Source organism: Martes martes (genome assembly GCF_963455335.1).
Source record: "Martes martes genome assembly, chromosome: 1".
Taxonomy (NCBI): Eukaryota; Metazoa; Chordata; class Mammalia; order Carnivora; family Mustelidae; genus Martes; species Martes martes.
In genome coordinates this window covers 14,145,929-14,167,121 of record NC_137888.1, presented here as the reverse complement: position 1 = coordinate 14,167,121, position 21,193 = coordinate 14,145,929, and the positions used below count along the sequence as shown (strand labels likewise).

At 38.5% G+C, this 21,193-nt stretch overlaps 1 protein-coding gene across 1 annotated transcript; it reads right to left on the bottom strand.

Annotated features, from left to right (window-relative positions):
- Positions 1-19,066: 19,066 nt before the first annotated feature.
- Positions 19,067-21,193, bottom strand: KRTAP27-1 (keratin associated protein 27-1). The gene has a single exon (XM_080807312.1). It carries the CDS (start codon positions 21,148-21,150, stop codon positions 20,533-20,535), a length of 618 nt encoding a protein of 205 aa, XP_080663438.1. The 5' UTR covers positions 21,151-21,193; the 3' UTR covers positions 19,067-20,532.

Here is a 21,193-nt window from a genome sequence, read left to right as displayed (position 1 = left end):
AGTGAGGTTTCAAAAGCAGGTTGCAGTTGAATGAGAAGAAGCGAGTATCTCCCCTCATTTGGCTCGATCCCTTATATATCCCTAGAAGGTGGTGATTGTGTATACAGACTCTTCCTCCTTGTGGGAAGCTGCATCAGAACTCTCCATTATAGCCCCGGAAGTGGTGCTCCCATGTCCCATAAACCTGGATGTTCTTTCCATTGATTGAGTATATCTATAAGGAAGTGTGACTGAATTTTAATAGGCTCTCTCCTTCTTAAATTATCCAATGAAAACAGACATGTTTGGAGGTCATTCACATAATCCAAGCATAACCACCACTACCTAAACATTCTTAGAATTCCTCTCTTGGAATTGCCTTTAGAAGTTGTAGCAAAACTCTTCGGAGGAGGAAAAAAAAACTGTAGCAAAATTCTTTGAAACAATGACAAACTTCTTTGAGGGGAAATTCTACTCTTTTTGGAAATTGTCAATGGTAAGAAACTTGAAAGTAAGTATTTGTGAAAGAACGTGAAAAATTCTATAACTATATAACTTGGGGCAGAAAAAGTTTGAAAGCAGTATAATACGAAAAATTTCAATGTGACCAAATTTGTACATTGCTTTATTTTAGAATGTTGGTAGAAAATGACTTCCCACCAAAATATTTTTATTTTATAATGTTTTTTTAGAAGGTTTTAATTTTTTAAAGATTTTATTTATTTATTTGAAAGAGAGAGAGATTCAGAGAGCACAAGAATACGGAGGGTCAGAGGGAGAAGCAGACTTCCTGCTGAGCAGGGGGCCTGACGTGGGATTCGATCCAGAGACTCTAGGATCATGACCCGATCTGAAGGCAGTCGCTTAACCAACTAAGCCACCCAGACGCCCCCGAATATTTTTATTTTAAACAGCCATACTCATTTTATTCATTTCAGGAAACAGAGTCATGATGGAAGCTTGGTTTATATTTAAAATATTCTTAATATAGATCAATAAGATGGGCTCAGGTAAAAATATGGATACTACTGTGAAAAAGCAAATAAACAAACCCCCTCAAAGAAAGTTGAACAGCATGATATTTTCTTAACAGCTAGTATAGCTTTACATATTCATGCTTACTTGTGTTCCAACCAAAAATCAATGTTCTTGGTAAAAAAATAAATAAATAAATAATAATAATAATAATAATAATGATTAAGACCTGGAAATGAGTTTGGTTTTGCTTCTTACATTGGTTCTGATGTCAATTTCCAAAAAACAGCTTCTAAACCACTTTACATGGGAAATAGCATCAGAATAAATGTACAGTTTTTCCAAGCATTCGTACTTCCAAGGTTATTTGGGATTATATTTTCTGGTAAAAATTGGTTTAAAAATGTTTCATAATGTTTAGCCTCTTCCACTGTATTTTTATGTCCCAACATATCTAGTGGCTCCAGTGGCTACTTTAATGGGAATTTTAATTACCTTGCTGGATCTACTTTCCAATTCCCTTCAGCCAGAAATTCTATGTAAATCACAACAGTTTCTTCCATTTTAATGTTCAATGGATACACCCACACTTAATGTCTCCCTCTGTGCAGGAGGAGCCAAATCTCTCTAACAGAAGATCGGTTTCTCTATGAGCCAATACAGGACTATTTTACCACCAAGGATAGAAATATGAAGAGAAAATGATATAGTCTCAGAGGTCCTGTACTAACATGTTGAACTTATCTTAGTACGCTAGGTCAGAGAACATTACCCTTTGATGATTTATACCTGAGGAGTTCGAAGAGTTCCTCTAAACCCAATCTCCACCCCTCCAGCTTTTGTCACCTGACACTCTCTGTACACACATTGCTAGAGTCTTCTTGTGAAATCCTGGATGCATCAGCTGAATGGCGTCCGTAATAAATATAGCCACCACATTTAACTGAATGCTTATCACATTTATATGTTGATGTTCTTTATGCCTCTTCTTCTCTAAAGTAAGCAAGAACCCAACACTTGTATCATTAGTACATCAGTATGTTTGTGTTTATACAAGAACATGTATTGTTTATGCTGTATGTATATGTGAATGTTTTCCCATGAAGTGAAGGAGTGTGGGATAAGAGGAAACTGGCATTCACTTAGTGTCTCCACTGGGCAAGACTTGTAGTGTGGATATGCACATGTGTCACATCACTTTATCCTCACAATGCCTTACAGTCAATTTTACTATTTCAAGTATTCATATGAGAAAACTTGAAATGCAGGAAGTTATAGTAGTTGATATGAAAAACATTTGAACAAAGGGGGTTCAAACATTTGAACATTTTTTCTCCCATTATCCAATATGGTATTATTTAGAAATATATTAGTAGCATCATTTATTAATTCTCTTTGATTAGCACAATTGCTCTGATTGTGCTGATACCTCTGATACCTCTATTGGTATCATTTCATGACATTATTGGAAATATTAATAATAATCTATTTTTCAATCTCATTTTTTGGATGCATTGAAATGTAAGAAAAACTTAAACGGTAAACTGCAAGACACTATACTAGAATAATTTATGTTCTTGCTTTGACATTCTTAACCCATTCCAAAAAGTACTACCTTGAGTTTAATGAGTTTAGAACACTACCACAGATTCTCTCTCTCTCTCTTTTTTTTTTTTTTTTTCTGTTATGGGTAGGTAACACTGAAAAAAACATTCATGACATTTTAGAAAATAGGATGCACAGAATGTAAGTTGTACCTTAATATAGCAAATGTAGAACTGATGTTATTTGGTAGTGACCAGAGAGTTCATGTGGGCACAACAGCAGGTATCTCATTAGCAGGCTCCTATAAACTATAAACAGGTCTCACACTCTTCTTCTAATGCGAAAGTTGAGGGATATATTGAGGAACTAGGCAGCCTGTGTGCTTCTTCAGATTTACCCACTTTCTTGCTTTTTCTTCAATGAACCAGGGGTCCTTACCTTTCTTACTCTATAGGAACAACCCTGAATTTCTCTTTGTCTCTCGCTCAGACACAAAGATTCCTCAGAGCATTGCAACAATATAGTTAAGTCGGTAAATGACTAGTCTGCATTCATTTAGTCAATAAATATTTATTGAGCATTTCGTATGTGTTAACATAATGATAGATACTCTCAGTAACACCAAGATACTACTGATTTCTTCTCCCAAACACATCCAGTCTTGTAGTTGTGATAAGACAAGCACCCAATCCATGTCAGTGTTTACTAAGTTCTATAAATGGTATCCAAAGAAGGGCAAACATTGCTCATTGGCTTTGCCTAGAGTTTGCATTTGATGTTCATTTCAGAGCATGGGAGGAGATGTCAGGGCCCTTGGAAAGGGGAGACACTTCAGGTTATATGGTGGTAAATGGTATAAAAGCAGAAAAAAAGTGACCACACAGTGCTTTCGGTGGAGAATTCTTAGAGACAAATTGTAGCAACTAAACTTAGATTCACATGCTGAATCAAATTTAATCATCAAAGAAGCAGTTAAGGTTTTGTTCTACAGGCATGGTGCTCTAAGTAACTGATTTTGAGAAGAGAGTGCTATGATTAAATTGAAGACTATATTGGAAAGAGGGAAAATCTATTGTAATACTTTTCTCCCTTGTTCCACTAAATTATGTCTTTTCATCCATTTCCCTTCCTGTTATCACTGCCATCACTCAATTTGGGTTTTGTTACCCACTGGTGAACACATATACTTCTTATTGCCATCTTGACTCATAATCGCTATTATCTTCTCTTTAGCTTGAATACTGTATTCAGATTAAACTCCTCAAATTAATTTCATCATATGACTCTTTGTCAAGAACATCAATGACTTCTTTTCGTCAACAGAGAATTGTCCAAACACTTGATCAGTCCTCCTCTACTTCCCAATATGGATTCTCTTCTGTATTGGGCATTTTCATGTAACTCCACAGCCCTCCTCATTTCACATCACCTCCTCACCCATCCTACCCTTCCTCTCTTTTGAAATAATCCATTACCCAGACCTCAGCTAAATTAGAACCTTCTTGGGACCTCTGGGTAGCTCAGTTAGCTAAGCATCTGCCTTTGGTTCAGCTCATGATCCCAGGGTCCTGGAATCAAGTCCCGCATCCGGATCCTTGCTCCGTGGGGAGCCTGCTTCTCTTTCTGTCTGCTGCTCCCTGCTTGTGTTCGCTCTCTCTCTCTCTCTGTGACAAATAAATAAATAAAACCTTTAAAAATAAATAAATAAATAAGCCTCTTCTTTGTAAATATCTTCCTTCCAACATAAATCTCTCTGGCCTTAAATCTGTATGGCTATCATTATCTAATGCACACACACGTGCTCATGCACACACACATGCACACACATTCCTTTACATTGCAGACAAAACATTCTTTGTCTATGTGCTGTAGTGTCATATTTTGACTACATTACAGAATCCTTATTAGCTACTATTTACAATGTCCTTATTATATACCAGACACGATTCTATATGTTTTATACGTATTTACTGATTTAATTCTCACAACATTCTTATTTGAGTAGGTGTGATCATTATTCTTAATACATGTGAGGACACTGAGTCAACTCTTAATAACTATTTGCTGACTAACATCATAGCATTCACAAAATATAACATAGATTTTCTCTATCAGATACAAAAGTTGACCTTTACTTAGTCAACTCAATAATCTCTTTTATATACTTTTCTCACCATCCATCCATTTTCACCAGGGTGTCAACTTTCAAGGAATATAAAAGAATATGAATATAGAAAGAGGTTCAGGAGATCGGAAACCCTTCCTCAAGTTTTCCTCTTGCCCCTTTTATGATCCCTGATTAGTACTTCTCTTAGCTAGGCTTAGAGAAGAGAACGCATTACCTGGAGTCAGTCCTCTTCAACCCACAGCCTAAGGAAGGGGCCTGATTATAGCACCCCCTGGTGGAGACCATGTGTAAAATCATTTAAATTATAATCAATTGGAAGAACTTTGAAAGTTAATTCACTGAACAGTAATATAGAGTCTTGGATAACTAATAAGGCTGTAATCTATTTTCAACAGAATTTTTATATATTATAACATTCTTGAGTGTGGAAACTTGGTTTACACATGATTGGAACAAAATTTGCTCCATTCATTCCCAATTCATTCTTATGAAAGAACTTTACCTAGATGATGTTGGAAAACTGTCTTCTAGTAGTGCATCCTCTCATCTGTATTGAAGACAGTGGAGTTGGAGGCATCCCTTCCACTCTTCATAGTAAAACCCTTGAACTGTGTCCTTTTCACCTTTTCAAGGTCTTTTTCAACTTCCTCCCTTTGTTTACATATTTTATAAGCTTTAATGAAGTATAATTGATACAATAAGCTGAACATATTTAAAGAGCACAATTTGCTATGTTTTGGCATTTGTGTCTATCAAAAATCAAGGAAATAATCATATTCATTATCTCCCAAATCTCTTCATGACTGTTTGTAGTCCTTCCTTCCTACGCTTCTCCATGTCACCCTACTCCTACCTTCATTCCCAGGCTACCACTGATCTTTCTGCCATTTTGGATTAGTTCACATTTTCTAACATTTTACTAAATGAAATGAAATGATATAGTGTATACTCTTTTTTTCTTCCTTCTTTTAATCAAGTATACTTATTTTGAGATTCATCTAAATTGCAGCGTGTATCAATTGTTCATTCCTTATATTTCTGATTTGTTTATTCATTCATACACTGATGGACAATTGGGCTGTGTGCAAGTTTTGGCAATTACTCAAAAAGTACTATGAACATTCAAGTACAGTTTTTTTTTTTAGTATTTTATTTATTTATTTATGAGACAGAAGGACAGACAGAGAGAGAGAGCATGAGTGGGAGGGGCAGAAGAAGAGGGAGAGAGAATTTTAAGCTGACTCTGTACTAAGCACAGAGCCTAATGTCGGGGAGTAGGGGGCAGCAGGGAGCTCAATCTCATGACCCTGAAATCATGACCTGAGATCATGGCCTGAAATCAAGATTTAGATGCTTAACCAACTGTGCCAACCTGGCACCCTTTGTGTACAAGTTTTTGAAAGTACATATAAAATCGTTTCTCTTGGGTAAATACCTATAAATGGAATGATCTGATCACATGATAGGTCAATGTTTAACTTTTAAGGAATTGTCAAACTGTTGTTTAAACTGACTGCATCATTTTATATTCCCACCAAAACTGTGTAAGAGTTCAAGCTCCTTCATTTCTTTCAAAATGTGGTATATTCAGACATTTGGTATAGTCAGATTGTTATTCTGTTAAGTGTCAGTATTTTATTGTGGCTTTAATGTATTAGTCATTGATGATACCAAGCATATTCATTGCTTATATCCCATCTGTACATCTTCTTTAGTAAAGACACTATTCAATGTTTTTTCCTTTTTTTTTTTTTTTTTTAAATTGAGTGTCTGCTTTCTTGTTGTTGAGTTTGGGGAGTCCTTTAAATATTTTAGATACAATTTTTTTAATTAGATATAAGATCTGCAAATATTTCCACCAGTCAGTGGCTTGTCTTTATTCACATAATAATGACTTTTTTGAAGAGGAAGTATTTTTTTAATTTTTTTTTATTTTTTTATAAACATATAATATATTATTAGCCCCAGGGGTACAGGTCTGTGAATTGCCAGGTTTACACACTTCACAACACTCACCATAGCACATACCCTCCCCAATGTCCATAACCCCACCACCCTCTCCCTTCCCCCATCCCCCTGGCAACCCTCAGTTAAGAGCAAGTATTTTTAATTGTGATGAAGATCAAGTTATCAATTTTTAAACTACAGATTGTGTTTTGTAGCTAAGAAATTTTACCCAAACTCATTCATGTCTTAAAGAATTTTTCCTGTTTCTACAACCATATTTTTGAAATCTAATTTTTATCCTCACCAGTATTTTCAGCTGTGATCTTCAAGATCACTAATGATGCGCTCCCTGCATGCAATTGCAATTTTGCCTTAGTCTTAACTCCATGGCAGTGTCATTGCTATCCATATTCTGTATTTTGATAACTTGTCCTATTTTTATTGGGCAATGCTCTGATTTCATGATTCTGTTTCTATCATTTCTATCATTCTATCCACCTCCCTTTTCTCCTTCTATTCTCAATTCTCTTCTGCATTCTCCCTAATCTGCATTTCGTTAATCATAAGGGTTCAGTTAATAGCTATAATAAATTCCACAGTATTTGTAATTACAGTCTTGCTCTCTTTCCTGATCTGTGTTCCTGCATTTGCAGTTATCTGCTAGATCATTCCACTGAGACAACTTGCCCTTCAAATTAAATATTTACATATAAATAGTGCTTTCTCCAAAGTTGGTTTCTCCTCCCATGCGCTTTATTTCTACTTATGGTGCCATATTCTCTTAGTCACATAGGCTTAAACTATTATAAAACTATGCTCAGAAAAACTTCTATCTTTAACGTATTCTCAAGGACAAGATTAGTAGTGAAATACAGCTCAGGTAATGTCTCTCCCTTGGTTGCAGTTATCTTGAATACCTCTCCGTTGTCCACAGAATAAAATCAAAGGTCCTTAAGCTGTCACTCAAAGCTATTCAGAATATGGATCCTCCATACATGGCCAAGCTGGAGTCCTTCAGGTCCTCTCTATCTGGACCTCCAGATGACCCTATTTGCCATTCTCCATGAGCATCTCACATTGCTGGCTTCCTTCTTGCTGTCTTACCTGCTTTCCCACCCTCTCTAATTATGCATATCCTACTTATTCTTTTTTTTTTTTTTTTTTGACAGACAGAGATCACAAGTAGGCAGAGAAGCAGGCAGAGAGAGAGGAGGAAGCAGGCTCCCCGCTGAGCAGAGAGCCTGATGCCGGGTTCAATTCCAAGACTCTGGGATCATGACCTGAGCTGAAAGCAGAGGTTTTAACCCACTGAGCCACCCAGGTGCCCCCTATCCTACTTATTCTTTACAGCTCAAGTCACATATAATGAGTATCAGGAAGCTTTCATTTCTGCCCAACCAGAAACCATTCTTTTTCTTGGAACTTGTTCCCACTTTACATGTCTCCTATTGTACAGATCATTTCATACCTTTTATTTGTTCAGTTTACATCTAATTTTTCTGCTCAGTCATAATTATATTAAAGACATTGTAGCCTTATTTCTATTTGTGTTGCTAAATAGGCCCAACATCCTCTTTTTGGAAATATTTATTCAAACAATGAATAAAAATGCTTTGGTCACTGTTTTCCTCTATTTAGTTCATGAATTTTATTTTCTTTTACTTTATCTCAAGTATTTCTCACATCAGAATGAAGACTCATGTATATCAATGTATGTGATGGTAAATGGCTGTTGAGAAGAATCGATCAGAGACTGATAGATTCTGCCTTAATTTAAGCCATTAGGTCAGATAGTTTTTAACCTATTCACTTGTATGTACATGTATATCTGAAACCCTTTTGACCCTTAGTTTTATAAACTAGAACCAATTTGTATTTGGTTCTTTGAGAGCTATTCACAGCCAAGGCAAAGATTTACTATAAACCTCCTAAAGAAAAGGGAGGTCTAGGTCTATTATAGTTCTTGTCCTGGATTTTTCACATAACACACTTTACAGCCCGTGGAAGAATGCAGTTCACCTCCAGGTCACAGAGGATCCTTGTTCAGTTATTTCCCTGCATAGCAAAAGCACCTCTCCTGGCCCCTTTTTACTCCAGACTCTGTGGGCACACCAGAACTCTGGGGAGAGTCTTTATAATAAGAAATATCATTTTAAAGTATAAAGATTTTCTAGTTTTGTTTTTTTTTTTAATAGAACATGAGATCAAAATGTCAATGCTATGACTTGTCAGCAACTCAGCAGTCCCACTGAAATCAATAGGTGCCCTTTGGGAGTTTGGCCCTAACAAACCCTTATCTTGCCACATAGAACAGAACTTAGGGCCAAACGAAGACTCCGAGTTGCCTAAAACATTTATTTCCCCTGAAGCATTATTTTATAAGATTTCAAAAAAGATAGAGAGTCACTCTTCTTCAGCTGAAAGACTGACATTTAAGGAATTCAAGTCTTTATCTTGATCTTTATCACGGGTTACTCCTAAATTCTGATGGAAAGTTTTTTTTTTTTTTTTTTTTTTTTTTTTTTTTTTTTTTTTTTCCCAAAAGGCGGAGACCCTACATCAGGCTCCCAGTTCCATGGGGAGCCTGCTTCTCCTTCTCCCTCTGCCTGCTGCTCCCCCTGTTTGTGTACTCTCTTTCTCAAATAAATAAATAACATCTTTTAAAAAATATCCTAAACCAGCATGTATCTTTTTTTTTTTTTAAAGATTTTATTTATTTACTTGATGGACAGAGATCACAAGTAGGCAGAGAGGCAGGAAGAGAGAGGGGGAAGCAGGCTCCCCGCTGAGCAGAGAGCCCGATGCGGGGCTCGATCCCAGGACCCCGGGATCACGACCTGAGCCGAAGGCAGCGGCTTTAACCCACTGAGCCACCCAGGTGCCCCAACCAGCATGTATCTTGAAAGCGATGTGAAATATCCCTAATACTATAGAATACTTAATTTTATGATTAAAAAAAAAATAACTCCTGTCATAAAGATCATCCACTGCCTAGCCTTTCAGCACTGGGCTTGAGAATGAATGAACTGACTTTAGGTTTTCATGGTCATGTCCTGCATGAAATTGAAGTAACCCAGAAACTGAAGGGGCTGAAGCTGGAGCGACCCTCTTTCAGAGCATTTACCTTGCTTGCTCGGTGGTGACTTTCTTGGGAGGTATTGACTTGGAATCACAATACTGAGAAAGTAAAGTACTGCCAAACCTAATATCTGAATCAGAAGAAGTGGCTGGGTTATTCCACGAGAAATTTAAATAATTTTCCGCCGAATAACAACAATAAAGCGAAAAAAAACCAGGAAGTGGAAATGAGTTGGATGTTTTAAGTAGTCACGAGAACGCAGAGACTACCCACGATCATTTATTCATTTGATATGAAGAATAAAGGCAAAAGAAATAGAAAAAAAAGTCCTTATAACTTACAACCCATTGACAAGTACGTAAGACATGCACAGTGACATTCCTCAAGGAGCTTTGTTATCTTAATGCAAGTATTTTGCTAGAGGCAAAAGGCAACCTTAGCTTTAAGTTAGCACAACCTCCAGGATCCTATAAAAATCCCTTTGGAACTTTCCTTTGTCTTTAACCCCGCAAGATGTGTGTTAGCAACCATCCTCCAAACATCTGAAAGATCTCGTGACTAGGGTTTCACTAGATAGTAGTAAATGAACGTTTCCTCACAACAGCTAGCCCCTCAAGGTCCTGGAAACCTTGCTTCCAAATTCCTTAGAGACTTATGCTATCCCTAACCCCCTCCCAACTTGAAAGTATATTATCAGTTGCTTCTCACAACCCCAATGTAGCTCTTTCTGCCCACAGGTCCTGTGTTTTAATAAAACCACCTTTTTTGCACTGAAGACATTTTAAGAATTCTTTCTCGACAGTTTGTTTGCTCCCAGAACCCAACATTTCACATCCCATTCATCTGTTCCATTCCCCATAAACATTCATCTACATTCTCATTTTCCTCCTGGCAATAAGACAGGATGTTAACAGAAATATAGCTTCCGGAAGAGGGAAGAACATGACCTCACAGGTTGATGAACAGAATTTGAAGGAAGCCCATTGGAATCAAGTAAACATGTTGACCAGCTTGTATGGATAATAGGGCAATATTTTATTGTCTGTTAACTGTCTGTTACTTAACACTTTATTGTCAGTTAATAAGGGGGAATTGGGCAAGCAATTAAAGGCCAACTCCAGAGAAACAGATTCACAAAGAGCTGACCAACAGTGCCTGATCTGAGCAGGAAGAAGTTTACTCTGGTAGTCAGTCCCAACTTCTCACTAAAACAATCACCAGTACAAAGATTCAGCTAAGTGGGCAGAAATTTCCACCCTCTTTCAGATGACAGTTATAGAGATATGCACCTACACTGAGCTTGAAGTGAAGAAAATTCACTAATGCTATGATCAGAAAATGGCTAAACTGTTAGAACCTCAGCTGGTTCTGTTGGGGGATTAGGAGATGGTGTTCTCCTTCCTGTGAAGGATGAGTGAAGAGTGGACCAACTACCAGCTCAGCCCCTCCTGCAGCCTGACCACTTGGAGGTGTAAGATCAAAGAGTTTTTAGAGTATGTTCTCACTAGAAGGAGGCTTTGGTTTTCTCAAGGAAATTTCCAAATAAACTCCTATGGGACACCCCAGATGAGGCATTGAGTAGCTTGAACTGGGTTTATAATGATGATAAACTTGACCCACTGTAGAATGAAAAACTGACTTTAAGAATTCTAGGTGAATTCTTGTAGTCCACCCATCATATTGGAAATTTCCTTTAGCCCTTGTGTTAAAATTGGACAAGTATTAAAGAGGTGTTATTTTAATAATGGGTCAGTAGATGCCCCATATTAGGTTGTACTCCTTAAAAAACAGTTTCTACTGTGTGTCTCAAATCTAAGGGAGCCAAAGGCATAAACCTTGTGATCCACAGCTGGAAGGCAACCTGGCTGTGACTGCTGAGCCAAGGGATTCCCAAGGTTTAAATAGATAGAGTGAGCATGATGATATTGTTGCCCAATATAGGGCATCAAATGTACTAAAAACATTGGAAGATTGTTTGAGCCCCTAGCTGGTGTCTCATTGCTAAAAATAAAAAATAAAGGCACCTTGCTTACTGGTACTGAAATACATTCTTTCTCTTCTCTCCGTCTCCACACCTGATGATTCTTCCCTCCTCCATACCCTGACATCAGTCACTTTGATGAGACACATAATTTAGGGTAGGATCCATAGAACCTATGTCCCACTTTCCCCAAGGAAGACAGAGGCTCTTATGAACTCCTTCCAATACATATGAAACTTCTGGAAAAGAAGGATTCACACTATAGTTCTTCTTGATACAGATGCCCAAGTCACATTTCTAAGCAGTCCAGGGGGTAGTGCTTGGATTCTGCCAGTGAGACTTTGAAAGATATCACAGTAGAGAAGTGTAGACAATGTGACCTTGTGGGTGGGACTTTTGGGGACAATTCTATGTACTTTTGTTGTTACAAGGGTCATTGACTTAATCTTTTCCATTTCATAAATTCCAAGGGGGATTCTCCTGATTGTGAAGATCTATGTTTATAGAATTGTTAATATCTGGGGACTGCTTTGAGCTACACATCTCTGTGACTGATGATTTCGCTGATTGGAGCCTTTGGCAAAGGGAGACAACCTCTACCCACTGAACGCTACTTGGAGACCTACTGATAGTAGGTCTTAAATACTGACTGAGACATACTGAATAGATTTGGTTGCAACTGCAGACTAATCAGACGGATCGAGTAGACATTGGAGTGCTATACTCAAAGGGAAATTCATCAGAAGCAGTGCAGTGTAGACATAAGGATTAGATATTGGGTGAGGGAGATGGTCCCTATAGGGTTTTAGTATTTCTACATGTCTTGAGAATAGAGTCACTGATTCCTTCTGTTCTAAATTATCTTTTTTAGCCATGTTTGTATAGTAAAGAGTTTTGGAAAATAAATATAGTATTTCTCTCTGAGGCAAAAGATAGGGATGCTTACCCCCCCATTATCATATCCATGATCCAGGCTTCCTAATCTCAAGGTTTCTCTCCTATAAAACACCTCACTGCAAATGCAAGTGTTATCTGGCTTATTGTTGTACTGTGGGAATTGAGGGTCAGGGAATTGGTGCAAATGCTAATACTCTGGCTTCTGCTATTACCATGAATAATAAAACCTTTGTCTCTGAACCAGGGGTGCCATGTCTTCTGCCAGTGTCCATGAATCTGAGCTAGGCTAACTTGTTAGCTTGCATGTAGGGTAAAAGCTCAAACTTTTCATGGTTCTCATTATCCTCTTCCAAAAATTTCTGTTTCCTAGTTGAAGTTGTGCCATTACAATGCCATAACGAACTCTATTTGTTTCAACGATCATTTAATAAGGCAGAAATTTTAGTAGAAGTATAATAATTATACTTATATTGAAATAATGGTGAAAAATTAGCCTTTTATGCAGAGGTCACTAGCACAGAATGATCAAATTTATTAGAAAATAAAGAAAACAAGTTGATGCCATATTGAAAGCATATTTCAAAGCCTTAAAGGGCATTATAAGAAGAAGAAAGTCAACAAACACAACAAATATAAACCATGACTTAATTAATAAATAATCTTAAGTCTGAATAGTAAAGTGACATATGGGTATGCTAGGTTTTTCTTTAAAACAGTGCAGCCAAAGGGAGCCTGAGTGGCTCGGTAGGTTAAGTGTTTCAACTTTCCTTTCCAGCTCGGGTCATGATCTCAGGGTTGTGAAATCACACTGCCCATGGGATTTCACACTCAGCAGGAGTCTGCTGGAGATTCTCTCTCCCTCTCCCTCTCCCCCTCCTCCCTGCTTGCTCATTCTTTCTTCCTCTCAAACAAATAAATCTTTAAAAAAAAGCCATATAACATAGTACTCTTTTTTTCATTGTATTTTATTTTATTTATTTTCAGTGTTCTGAAATTCATTGTTTATGCACCATACCCAGTGCTCTATGCAATATGTCCCCTCCATAATACCCACCACCGGGCTCACCCAACCTCCCAACCCAAAACATATAACATAGTATTCTGAGAGACTGTCCTCCTCTCCCAATGAGGCCAGGTAGAAATGTGTAAGTACTTTATTGAGGAATCATCACCTATGAGGGGTTAGTCAAAATACCTCAAGGTATAAGATATGGAACTCAAAGACAAAAGATGTTGACTATATAGCTCATTTGTTAACAAGAAAAACACTCCAATAGGGGTCAGCAGCCTCTACTTCCAATCATGGATGAGCCACAAAACCTGTAAGTCCTAGGACAGTAATTATTACCCATGCAGCTCAAAGTTTTGAGTGTAGGTTGCTGGGTGGTAGGGACTAAAGACTTCGGAGAGAAGACGTAGATGATGATTACGTAGCAGGGTCTGGTCATGCCACAAATGGAGAGATATAGCGGTGGTTCTTGGGGGCTGGGCATAGGCGTGCTGGTTGGCATCTGATGGTTCCCTTCTGGTTTCTTGGCAGTCCTTCAGGAACTGGTTTCTGTCACAACTGCTACTGGCTAAGCAGAGGTCACCTCCACGGCTCATGTGGAGGTAAGAGTTATTTGAGGAGATGACAGAAACAGCAGTAACCCCTGAGGGAATCACAGTTGTAGTTTGTAGCTGAGTAATTATTTAAAAAGACAGGATGACCTTAGTGTAGATTCTAGGCAAAGTACCCACACTTTGTGCTATTCCCCCTTTTGTGCTGTGGTTTCTAGAACTTTTTAAGGAATGAGTATTGGCATCTAATGCAGGCTTTATTCTGACTCACAGTTTCAAAGCTGGTGATAAACATAACTCAGTTATTTAAATGTCAGGAAAGATAGCTATTTACAGCTAAATCTCCAAAACAAGGGAACTATAGCCTTATTTACCATTCAACAAACCATGCATTTAGAAAAACAATATTCCAACCTTCTTTAAAAGATATTTGAAATTCTGTGGGTAGATTAATGTTTATTATATTTGGCATATTAATTTAAGATAGGTCACATTTATGGTCCAATAAAGGTTTTTATGTGTTATACGTGGCCTTTAATGCACATACAGGGCTCATTAAAAATTATCGTGCTTAGTACATTTAAATATTTTTAATAAACTTCTCATGAGGGACACTTTGGAGTACGGTCAGTGGGGCACTGGAATGGGAATCACTAGATTTGAGCTCTAGCCGTGACTCTGCTTGAGTAAATCACATAACCTTGGCAAGTATATTTGCTCAACTGTATAATGAGTGAAGCTCACTAAAGATCTCTTACGCATTGAGAAATAATTATGATTCGAAGAAGATGTAACTGTAATAGAAACGAGGGAGCATAAGAAGAACCATATGAGAATGGTTGGCTGGTCTTTGCCACAAATACTAAGGCCACCAGCACTTTGCTAAGCTACCTGAAGGACGTTATGGGAAACACTTGACTCTGATTGGACATCTTTCAGAACAAACACAATTTTGGATGATATTCATCCTCCAGAGGAAAGTTCAGTGGGCTAGAATGTAGCACATTGTGTTTTGATTGCCTAGCATTCCATTTGTAGTCAAGGGCCCCCAACAACTGGCTTTGCATTAGGAGCCCCTCCAGGACCACCTCAAGATGAATTCTTTGATTGTTAGACTCATTCACAGCAGGAAATTAAACCAGATTCCTGGGGACCAAGTCACCTTCAGCTGCAGCCCTGGGGAGGCAGGACCCAGGAAACAAGGAACAAACCGCCTTTGAGCAACGTGCTGAACAAATCAAGACTTGAAAAATTATAGAATGGCACTTATGCCTGTTTTTATTTCCTGAGAAGCATTTTTTAAAAACATTTCCTTCATTAGTCATGGATGTTCTTTTATCTGGTAAGTACACCTGTGATCATTCCAAACCTTGACTGTGATTTACTGTAAATCTAGGACTAGAAAATATCAATATGGCTAAGACCTAAAATTTATTTAATTCACTCTGTCCTACAACCTAATTTAATAAAATATGAAGTCTAGAGGAAGATACTTTGTTCTTGAGACTTTCAACATGTATTATTATATTGGTTTCCTAACCCAGAGAGTGTCCAAGTGAATGTAGCTCATTTCAAGGGGAAACAAGAACAACAATTAATAACCCTCCTGTAAGGGTTGACAGGGTTTATGGTGGAGAGAGCTTAATCCAGAGGTTCCACTCTGCACATTTAATTTAAATAAGTAGCGTGCCACTTTCCACAAAGCCCTGATGACAAGTCAGTGCCCTGATAAGGGAGGTGTTAGACTTAGACTTTTCTTTGGTTTTCTATCTCCTTTTGTCTTTATCTTTGTCAGTTAGTAGTTACTGGACTCCTGCAGGGGCATCAGCCCTGCACTTGAAGAAATACCATATTGAGTGACGGAAGAACAGCAATGGACTCAAACATTTCCAGTATTTACCTCTGAGATTCTTTTGTTCTTGTGTCTGGATACAACTATATTGGTTTTGCCTCTGGGCTCCAAGGAATAACTCTCTGAATCCCATTAGTGAATCTATTTCCATGAAGCCAGGGAAAGTTATACAAAAAGTTGAAATTCTTAATACCATGCAACCACAAAAATGTGGGGTTTCTTAATTCAGAATTTCATTTAATTTCTAGATCTTTACTCTATTTGTACCTCTCTCTGTATGGTGTATGTTATTGCTAACCAAAGCCTGGGTCTAATATAACCAGTATTAGTGAGTTATCAACTGTCTAAAAAAAAGTACTCTTGCTTTGTGTTCGTTTTTCCCTTTATTAGCTTTTTTTTGAAATTTATCATTATTTCCACTTGGGCGTCAGGAGAAGGATATGGAACAATTCTGAAGTGAGAGAATTCTGAACTGAGGGAGTAGCAGGAGCTCTCTGAAGGGAGAAATGGGAAGCAGATATAGAGAAAGATACTGTGGCTTCAAGAAAGGTGCCAGCGACTCTGATGCCACATGAAACAAAACGCTGTCCTCATATCCCATTAATGCCTAAAATAGGCTCAGCGTTTTCAAAAGGAACATATTTAACAAGAAAGACGTTACGGACTAATGGAATGAAAAACGATTACTAACGACATCAAGACAGTCAATCCTATTGGTAGAAAAATCTGACTCCAGGCTATCTAAACACCTTCCCTGGAACTTAGATTATGTAATTTCACATGATTTGAAGTTCATGGTCTTTTCTAAGATACTGGCAATCTATAATATTTCACAAATCCCAGTGAAATACACCTAATTACTTTCTAGCACTTATTCCTGAGTTATGATTAAGCCATTCAATCAAGCATACTTAATTTTCTGGTTGTTTCTTCTACAGACTTACAACAATCCAATATAACTGGATGAATAATTTTCAAATTACTTACACAGACCTTCCATAGGACACAGATATTCCCCATATTTGAGCTGCTCTAGTGACAAAGCATGTGATGTTACCAGGTAGTGAAGACTTATAGCTCCATCTCTGAAGTCCAAATCATTGAATTAAAATCCTGGATCCACTGTTTTCCATCTGCCTGATCTTGGACAACAAACTTAATGTATCTGTGTCTTCACCCTCCTTGAAAAAAAATTGAGGATTAAAAAATTGTACTCATCTGACTTGGTGGTTTGAGTTTCAAGTTAAAAAATACATACACAGGGACACCTGGGTGGCTCAGATGGTTAGGCATCTGCCTTCGGCTCAGGTCACGATCCCAGGGTCCTGGGATCGAGCCCCACATCTGGATCCTTGCTCGGGCGGGGAGTCTGCTTCTCCCTCTCTCTCCCCATTGTCCCCCCTCCTAGTGCTCTCTTGATCTCTCTGTCAGATAAATAAAATCTTAAAAAAAAATACATACACAGTGGCTGGTAAACAACTAGGACCAAATTAATAAGATCTACCTTCAGGCTTTTGGCGTAGTACTGCATAGGCAAGAAAATGTTCTTGAAATTCATTATGCTTGGCTTCTAGGAGAAAAGTATGCTGTTAATCTACCTATGTCTTGAAAAGTGTGGGGTAAGTGATACCAGTGCACAAATCCTACCATAGCCTTTCTGTTCAAGCAAGAGGAAATCTCTTGATCTATGAATAAAGTTCTGTAGTGTGTACCCACTGAGTCACTTCTATCATTTTTGAGAACACTCCCTAGGTTATGTTCCATATTGCCTAATGGAAGGGCTTTTATTGGTCTTCATCTTAAAATTTAAGTCCAATATAGAGAAATCATGAGTGTAAACTGAATTTGTGGCCCAAGAAGCAAATATCGGCTGAAGCATCAAATAATATCTTACATATACTGACACTAACACATCATTAGGCATTTAATGGCCATGATGGCATTTCCTTGCCACAATCATCCAATGAATTAGGCATTATCTCAATTTCCTAATAGAGAAACTGAGCCTCAGAAATGTTGGCTTGTCCCAAGGCACACAGCTAATAAATGGCAGAATTTGGATTTGAACAAGGCCCAATATAATCCAAAGGCAATTCTCTTCCCACTACACTAAATGGCCTACACAGCATCTCTTCACGTCATAACACCATTATCTATTCCAATACCAAGAATCTTTAGTTCCTGAATCCACACATTTTCTCTCTGTAAAGAGTTCCAACATGTTGCATGATGATTTAGATTAGATGGATACTGACATCTTCTTCAGCTAACTTCTCCTTGCAGGAGTGATCACGGTCAGTCTGGAAAGAATGAATTAAGGTCTAGGATAATAAACAGAGTAGGTGGAAAAGTGAAAACCTCATTTAACACTGCTGTTCCTCTCTCCTGCGTCCCCATGCCCACCAGCACCACACACACAAACCCTATGCTTAGCCAGCCACTGGTCACCAACACCCTGTCTCTCAACAAGCCACACCCATTAAAGGAACCTATCCTTAGGAGACAAGAGAAATGGCTGTTTTCCCTCTTGTCTTCAGAAACAGTGGCCAAAATACATTTTACTCTTTCCAGACCCTCTGATTCGAGTTGCATTAGTAACAGTCTTCACTGTGCATGAATTTCAACTTCGTTTGCATGATTGGCTGTGACAGGAATACTGAGAAGCTGCCACGCAGATGAAGTCTCTCCTTGTTGTTGCCAAGGCTCTGTCACTACTATGCCCAGAAGCTTTGTGTCAATGTCTCTTACTGGAGGAATGCTCTGCTGGTGGGGCTGCCATATGCTCTGTTACTATTGAGATCACACAGTGTTCATTCAGCCTCTTTCTGGCCTACTTCAACCACTTCTCAATTCCACCTCTCTATGGAAACACCTGTGAAAGCGGTGCTTTCTAGATTGTAGGCTTGAATCTTCCTCTTTAGGATGACCCGTGTCTAAACCACCCACAGAACTGACAGGTAAATCAACATTAGCTTTGTCATAAACTCAGCTACTTGCCAGCTCACTTCAGCAAGGCATGGCATGTTTCATGAGCATTTCCCTTGGTAAAAGGTGCTTCTTGCATCATTCAAGATACAAAACAGCTAGTCTTTCTTTCTTTTTTTTTTTTTTTTTTTTGGATGACTAGCTTTCCTAATCTGTCATAGATTCTGGGGTTTATCTATAAATCCCTGCCTCTGCTCTTCATATAGAGCCTCTGAGCTAGGTAATCATGTCTCTATATCTTACCGAGTGTTTCCCTCAAGGTCATGTGCTGAGCACTTTCAAATTATTAACTTATCAAGTCTCGCAGTGGAACCATCATGATCATCTTGGTTTTGGAGTGAAGGAAACTGAGGTGAGAGTGGTTAAATAATTTGTACATAGCCACACAGCTGGGGTTCAAACAGCCTTCCCCCCAGCAAGGCGAATATTCAGACCCAGGAAAACCCGACTTCAGGGTTTACCACTGAAGTCACTACCTTCTGACGCCCTGAACAATGAGAGCTCCATTTAAGAGCACACCCACAGCTTCACAATAGCCAGGCTAGTCTAAACACAATTCATCTCTCTTCACACCTTCTGGCTCCATGGCTTTTTACGACTTTCATATTGAACATGTTCCCCATCTTCTGCTGCCTAGCACAAACGTTGCCTTTTATTCTGGTTCATACTATACAAACAATTGGGAGGGAACATGTGCTCCCTTTTTCTTCCAAATATTTATTTGATTTTCATCTGGTGAAAAACCAATAACATAAAACCCACAAAGGTGCTGAACAAAAATAATAGTGTGACAATTAAGTTTGTAATTCTAAATGAAGTAAATTTATTTAACACAAAGAGTATTTTCCCAACTCAAAACACAGTGAAGAAATAGTGAAAAGAGGAAGAAAAATAGGAGAAATGTAGTGAGTACACTAAGCTTGAACTCATTATATTCAAAGGTCTCTGGCCACTATGTGGTTATGAAGTCCACAGAGGTGAAATTGAAAATTTTCTTAGACTTTTCGAGCAATAGATTCAACCTCACAGTTGACTACAAGTGTTCTGATGCAGCAGATAAAATCATGGATGGACAGGGAGTAGGCACAGATTTCAGTTGTGGTTCTGATGTTATTAATAACAAGGACAACATCTAGTAAGAGTTAAATCCATCAGAATTCATGGGACTAGACAGGGCTCAGTGTCCCTTTAAACTCCAATATTAAATGGATTTCTGATATTAGTAGTACATTATATTCATACATTATTATAAGCCAGATTCAATGCTAAGTGTTTCCATTGCTAATAACCAGTGACCAAAGTATCATGTTGACTTAAGTACTCATGTTAGTTCCTGGTTGCAACTCCCAGTTCTCTATAACAAATAGTCTCCTAATGACCTAAAATATTTAACATGCTTTCCAATTCCAGCTAACTACCAGAAATGCCCCAAAGAGCAAAAAAACAGAAATTATTTTCTTTGAAGACAGAAGACATGTCCGTTCACTCACAAACCCATGCACAATAATATGTATTTAGAGAAATAAAAGTTCCTAGATATCGTAAGAAATCAATTTATCTCAATTAGAATTTGTTATCTCCTATCCACACATTCCACCCATTCTTCACTTACAGGGCAGTTGCAAACCACCAGTAACACAGCAAGTTGGCTCATAAGTTTGAGAAGATTCCAGGAGTTGTGACCTTGGTGCCACAGAGACCGGAGGCCTACAGGAACTGGATTCAGAGCTCTGAGACTGACATGGGCCAGGTTCACATTCCAGAGACTGACAACTCTGAGACACACATGTCTTAGGTGGACAACTCTTTGCCGCAGAGCTCACAGGCTGGCAGCTCTGGACTACAGAACCCACTTGCCGGCTGCTTCCGGACCGGCAAGGCTGCGACACACACTCCGACACTGCTGAGGAATGTCCTGATTGGCACATTGTCTTTTCAAGGGCCCTGGAATTAGAACAAGTTGTTTGGACAACTCTGGGGAGGCCGGCACTTTGCGCACCGCTCGGTTCTGTGCCCAGTTCCTGTTTATGGTTGGGCACTTTGCAGCTGGTAGTCTCACTGCAGGTTTCTTGAAAGTTGTCCAAGAGCCAGGTCCTGCCATGGCAGCTGCTGGGTAAAAAAAGTCCATCTTCAAAGTCTATAAGCTTAGACCCATGTACGATGGCAGAGAGTGGTGGGACGTTGTAGGAGCTCCTGAGCGAGCGGCCTTGGCTCTGAGGCATACTGTATAAACCCTTGATTGAAGTTGGTCTTAAGGACCCAGGG